General features: G+C 36.9%; 1 protein-coding gene across 1 annotated transcript; it reads left to right on the top strand.

The window, feature by feature from the left end:
- Nucleotides 1-315: 315 nt before the first annotated feature.
- On the top strand, nucleotides 316-6148 carry LOC107780846 (cysteine--tRNA ligase 2, cytoplasmic). The gene is made up of 9 exons (XM_016601448.2): nucleotides 316-664; nucleotides 2244-2307; nucleotides 2500-2661; nucleotides 3418-3588; nucleotides 3660-3941; nucleotides 4020-4145; nucleotides 4562-4786; nucleotides 4873-4989; nucleotides 5345-6148. The coding sequence occupies exons 1-9, from the start codon at nucleotides 492-494 to the stop codon at nucleotides 5693-5695; spliced, it is 1671 nt and encodes a 556-aa protein (XP_016456934.1). The 5' UTR covers nucleotides 316-491; the 3' UTR covers nucleotides 5696-6148.
- Nucleotides 6149-6649: the final 501 nt, after the last annotated feature.

The following is a 6649-nucleotide window of genomic DNA, read 5'->3' as shown; positions in this document are numbered from 1 at the left end:
TATTTAATAATTGGGTGATTTATATTTAAGAGGGAGTGCACAAATTCGAATTAATTGAATTCCAAAGTAGACTAGTACCGTATATAGTGTAAAACTAAAAACAATTACAGTTTCACTTAAGAATAACACTCTTTTATTAATACTAACAATCTGATTAACATAATTTTATATTATTATTTCGTATTTTGTATCTCTTAATTTAGTTTTGCTCATTATTGATGTAATCTTTTAACAAATATATACCAAACCTTTTTTACTTTCCAAATAAAAATATGGTAATCAAATATAACTACTTTTTTCCAAACATAACTACTTATTTAAACAAAAAGTACAAAAGAGAAAAGCGGTAGAAAGGGAAATAAAAATAACGCTTCCTCAGATATCTCTCTTTTACCTTGGTACGCACATTTGAGCGGCCAGAATTAGGGTTTTTGTACTACGAGGAGAAAATCGATTTTCCGTTCCTGTCGATCGGAGAAATTCCTTTAAAAATGGTGAACGAGAAGATTGAATTTCAGGTCTATAACACAATGACGAAACAAAAGGAGGTTTTCATACCGAAGGAACCAGGTAAGGTGAAATTGTACGTTTGCGGCGTTACCAGTTATGATTTCAGTCATATCGGCCATGCTCGAGCTTATGTCGCCTTTGACGTCCTCTACAGGTCAAATTTAATTCAAATTTCTTTCAATTTTAATGTATTAATTGGATATTTATATTTTTGTTTCATTAGAGTTGTTTGTAATTTTTGACTTGTTGATTTGTTGCTTTGGTGTAAAATTGTGCTGAAATTAGTTCGTAGGGAAAGTTGATTGATAGAGAAACATGATTTGAGATTTAGAAAATCGGAAGTAAACACTTGCATTTAGGAGAATTTTGTTTTTATTTATGACGGTGGTGTTCGGGCCAGCTTGTGCGTACATCGACTATTCCACCGGATACTTGCTACCTATCAGAACAGGAACTGAGTACGCAGGGGAAGTTGATTGATAGAAAAACATGATTGGAGATTTAGGAGAATTAGAAGTCTGAGTAAAACAGTTGCATTTAGGAGAAATTTGTTTTTATTTATGACGGTGGTGTCCGGGCTAGCTTGTGTGCACCTCAATTATTCCACCGGGTACCTGTTACCTATCAACACAGGAATCGAGTAACTTTGCCCCCCTCAAGGCTTAGGCAGTACACAGGGAAAGTGATTGATAGAAAAACATGATTGGAGATCTAGGAAAATCGGAAGTCTGAGTAAAACAGTTGCATTTAGAAGAATTTTGTTTTTATTCATGACGGTGGTGTAAGGGTCAGCTTGCACGTACCTCGACTATTACACCAGGTAGTTGGTGCCTATCAGCACAGGAACCGGGTAACTTTGTCCGCTAAGGCTTATGCAGATGGGAGAAAGAAATCACTGAGTGTTCGTTTAGTGGAATTTGGGGGATCTAATTGGAGTTGTTGTGAAATAACTGGTTTGAATAGAACTGGAAAGTTTGATTTTGTTTGTTGTATGTGAGTGAAAGAAGTAGGGGAAGTTGGTTGATTGAGAATCATGATTGGTAATTTAGTAGGAACAACACCAACAACAACATACCCAGTCTTATCCCACACCGTGGGGTCCGGAGAGGGTAGTGTGTACGCAGACCTTACCCCTACCTTGTGAGGATAGAGAGGCTGTTTCCAATAGACCATCGGCTCAGTAAAGCATAAGCACCACATTAATGAAAATATAAACAAGAAGGGACAGTACCAAAAAGTTTAGAACATACAAGCGGAGGCAAAAACACTAGGTGATTTCATCTTATCTGCCTAAGCCTTGGTGGGCAGAGTTATCCATCAGTGCTGGTGGGAGGTAGAAGGTACCGGTGGTTGGTAATGTATTGTATTGCATTTTCTATAGAATAAGTTTGTGCCTTTTGTAACGTGCTATATGTGGCTGGTGCAATTTTTCACCTGTTTACCGGATTAACTTGGACTTAGCAGCTTCTTGAAGTCATTGAATATGGGGACCAAAAAGAGCTTTACTTGCCTACAAAAAGGAGAAAAGAAAAAAAAGAAAGAAAAGAACTCATGAAGTGTTTTTTTTTTTAAACTTGTATGTGTTTCGATTATTGTGGAACTTTTCTTATCTATCCTGTGTTTTGCTATGGCTCAATGTTGGTGCATTTATATTAGTTCTTTTAGTAGTCTGATTGTCTTTATTTCAAAATACTGACAGTCTGATGGAAATTTCCATAATTTGGAATTTGCAGATATCTGAAATACTTGGGATACGATGTTGTGTATGTGCGCAATTTCACCGATGTAGATGACAAGGTGAGATTCACTTTTATTTGGGGAGTAGGTCTCTTTTTCGTCCTCTCTCCCAAGATAAAAGGAATTTCTTGACCTAAGAAAAGGAAACAATTTATTCTAGACCTTCTTATTTTTATTTTATGATAAACTTGGCAATATCAGTTAGCTCACTTTATATAATACTTCAGATGCATAACAGTCTGTTCTTTCCAGATAATTAAGCGCGCTAATGAGACTGGAGAAGACCCAATTGCTTTGAGTGGTCGATTCTGCCAAGAATTTCTAAAAGACATGGATGATCTCCAGTGCCTCCTACCGACTCATCAGCCTCGTGTTACTGACCATATGGAGCAGATCAAGGAAATGATAGCTAAGGTTCTCACGTCTAAATAATCTCTTCCACACCCTGTTCTGACAATTAAAAGCTTATTGATATGCTCCCTCCCATTTCTCCCTGTAATAACAAAATTAAGTAGGAATCTCACTTGAGAAGGGACAGGGTTTGGTGATGTTGTCGGAAGTAGAATCTGTATCTCCATAGAGATGTAACGCCTGATGCTTTTTCCATATGTTCTTCTGTTCTATTAAAGCTGCTATTGCATTTTTCTGATGCACTCTTTTCTCTATTATCTTTTTGCCGGACAGAGGTTGTGATAGACTCCATATTTGGATAGAAATGTTATCTGAATACTCTTGAAAACCATGAATGCCATTTTGCTAGTTGGGATTCATCTCGCGATGCTTATTTGACGTTATATGTGATTTCTCCTACTCTGAAGTTTAACAACATGAATACTGATCTAAACAATAGCAAAAAACATGAATACTGATCTTGTTCTGTAATGCAAATTTGTTTCTTCATTATTGCTGCTTTTGAAAAAAAGGCTAAGAACTTCATTCCGAGAATGTTTACTTTATACTGAAAGAGAGGCTGGAGTATTTGTTCTTGTATATAATGAGAGAAAATGTATATGTCGAACGGATGAAAAATGCGGTCAGGAGAAGTAAAACTCTGTCTTTGATGTGAGAAAAGTTCAAAATCTCTGTTTTTCTTCTTCCCCAGATATGCTCTGCTTTCTACTAAATGATAGTGTTGTTTATGCGCTAATGATCTTCAGGTCTCGCCTGCAGATAATAACCAATGGCTGTGCATACACAATTGATGGAGATGTTTATTTCTCTGTCGATAGTTTTCCAGAGTATGGTCGATTATCTGGACGAAAATTAGAAGATAATCGAGCCGGAGAACGCGTTGCAGTTGATTCAAGAAAGCGAAATGCTGCTGACTTTGCCTTGTGGAAGGTGGGAAATTTTCTTTACTGTTCTACAAAGTTACTGTTTTAGCCTTACATGCCAATTTCATTTCTTTACAGGCTGCAAAGCCTGGTGAACCAAGTTGGGAGAGCCCCTGGGGTCCTGGAAGACCAGGTTGGCATATAGAATGCAGTGCAATGAGTGCGCAATATCTGACACATTCCTTCGATATACATGGTGGCGGAATGGACTTGACTTTTCCTCACCATGAAAATGAGATCGCACAGAGTTGCGCTGCTTGCCGGGAGAGTAACATTAGCTACTGGATGCATAATGGTTTTGTAACCATAGACGATGAGAAAATGTCGAAATCTTTGGGGAACTTCTTCACTATACGTGAGGTATAATGTCCTCATTAGCTACTGTCTTGATGTGGTTCTTTTTACAATGCTCTGGCTCATAGCATACATGTTTCGTAGGTAACTCGATTGTATCATCCCATTGCATTGAGGTACTTCTTGTTGGGGATGCACTACCGGTCTCCTGTTAATTACTCAATATCACAGATAGAAATTGCTTCAGAATCTGTGTTCTACCTTTATCAGGTCAGGAAAAATCTTTAATGTCCTTTTTAATACCTCATAGTTCAATTATTTTTGCTTCGTAATGACTGATACAAGCAATTCCAATTGGCGTCTCTTTAATTTCTGGCTATCCATACTTGTTCCTTTTATATCTGCAGTCAAGAGCATATCTCACAGGCTGCTTTTAGTGGCTTGTAGTTCTATTGCTACTTCATATGCTCAATAACTGAATTGAGTAATATGGCTTATGATTTCAGCAATGTACTAGTTCAATAAAAAATGAAAGGTTGTATGAACCTTTTATATCTATTTCTGATCTTTATCCTATTAGATGAATGTTCATGCAACTTTGAAACTTTGTCTCGCCAAAATAGAATTTGTAGTTAGCATCTGTCTTCTTTTTAGCCATTTATTTGGGTTATTTTTGTGGTTGATAGACCTTACATGATTGTGAAGAAGCCTTGTCAGTATTCCAACAAGGAACTGAAACTGAAACTGAAGTAAGGGGGGTGCGTGTTAGCCCTCAGGCCCAAGAATGCATAAAGAAGCTGCGTAATGAGTTGGAGACAAAACTTTCTGATGATTTGCATACACCTACTATCTTAAATGCTGCTCTTCAGGAAGCCCTTAGACTTATGAATAGTTCTTTGAACATGCTGAAGGTGGGAAGTCTACATTCCTTTTTCACTTCTGCACATGGCGGTTGTGATATGATTGAAATAATCCATTGTCTTTTGATACTTTCCAGAAAAAGCAGCAAAAGAAACAACAATTATCTGCTGTTTTGTCCCTAGCTGAGCTCCTGAAAGAAGTGAAGGCAGTGTTGGATGTCCTTGGATTGCTCTCTAGTTCAACTTGCGCTGAGGTGCTGTCAAAATTAGTACTCCCTATGTATTAATAATTTTGGCACTCTTTTCTTTTACTTCGATTTTAAAAAAGATTAGCACCTTTCTTTATTTAGAACTAGTTAACATTTACATTTCCCATTGTGTCAGACTTGCCATAGCCCTCATCCGGTACAAAAATAAATATTTTGGTACAAGGGTACTTTTGGTATTCTAACCATATTTGGTTTATGTCCAAAGTCTTTCTTTGTTGGTACACTTGTTTCAAGTCAAGCAATCCCAAACAAACTGGAATAGAGGATACTTTATTTTCCTATTACTATATCACAATTTCAGATGTTGAGTCTTATTTAACTCATTTATTATATTGCGCAGGTTTTGCAGCAGTTTAAAGAGAGAGCATTGAAAAGAGCTGAACTGACGGAGGAAGATATTTTGCATGCAATTGAGGAAAGAACACTAGCGAGGAAAAACAAGGAGTTTGCAAGAAGTGATCAGATTAGAAGTGATTTAGTGGCCAAGGGAATTGCTTTAATGGATATAGGGACAGAAACAGTTTGGAGGCCTTGTGTAAAACCTGAACCAGAGCAGCCTGCTGCAGCAGCTCAACAAGAGCAGTCTGCTGCAGCAGCGCAAAAAGAACAGCCTGTTGCACCATCTCAACCAAAAACTTCTGCTGCAGCACCACAAAAAGAACAGCCCGCTGCACCACTTCAACAAGAATAGCCTGCGGTGCCACCTCAGTAGCCCTTCTCTGATGGCTCAAGTGGAAATTCTTTTCCGGAGTAATCTTCATACTTATTTGAGCTCATTAACTTGTGAACTAGACAGTTTATAGATGAGACATACATGATACTACTTATAGCATTGGGCATGTAGCTAAGATGAGCTGAGGAACTTTTTACCTGGTTCTTTCTTTTTACAGAAAAAAAAGGGGAAGATGGCCTGAGGCTCAGTGCCCGGTTTCTGTTACATTTAGTTGCACATTGAACCCTTTGCCCTTAAAACCCTGCAGCTAAAGGAGCTTACATTTTTTCTGTAGGTTAAGTCGTCTGATTGACATGTAAACTTTATCATTGTTGTACCAAAACTATGATCATGACATATAGCACCAGCATTTTGAGATATTCTTGGATATTGTTCTCTACTGATTGAATAAACTGGTCCCAGTATTTGCTATTTTATTGTAATTGTTTTGCTCCAGTCTATTGTTTCTGTCATTGTTTTATGAATCTGAAAATTGATTCTGGTGTATTTGTGTATGTATTTATGCGTCGGACACTCAGTTTGGAAACTGCCCATTATTTATACCATAATTTGCTTTTGTTTATCTATGTATTTTTAGTTAATTGAGTAAACATTATCATCTTTCTTACTAAATACTGCTGAATTCTTCTTGAAGCAACTTGTTCTACCTTCCTACATTAACAAACATACTGCGTTCACTATTCTGATTGTAATGCAAGTCTTAATACCTATGCAACTAAAGTGAATTCTAGTAATAACTAGAAAAGGGTAGAATACTTTCTCATGATAAAGAAAAGGTATCGTAATTATTTTTAAACAAATAATTTACAGGATGGGATGTAATGTTTCTATAAAGGAATAATGTCACATGTTTCACTTAATTAAACAGAGTGTAATACTTTTACACAACTATAATATAGAAACATCATGCGA

This window comes from Nicotiana tabacum, chromosome 24 (genome assembly GCF_000715075.1).
Source record: "Nicotiana tabacum cultivar K326 chromosome 24, ASM71507v2, whole genome shotgun sequence".
NCBI classification, from domain to species: Eukaryota; Viridiplantae; Streptophyta; class Magnoliopsida; order Solanales; family Solanaceae; genus Nicotiana; species Nicotiana tabacum.
The sequence above is the reverse complement of the archived record's forward strand: the minus strand, read 5'-3'. Positions and strand labels throughout refer to the sequence as shown.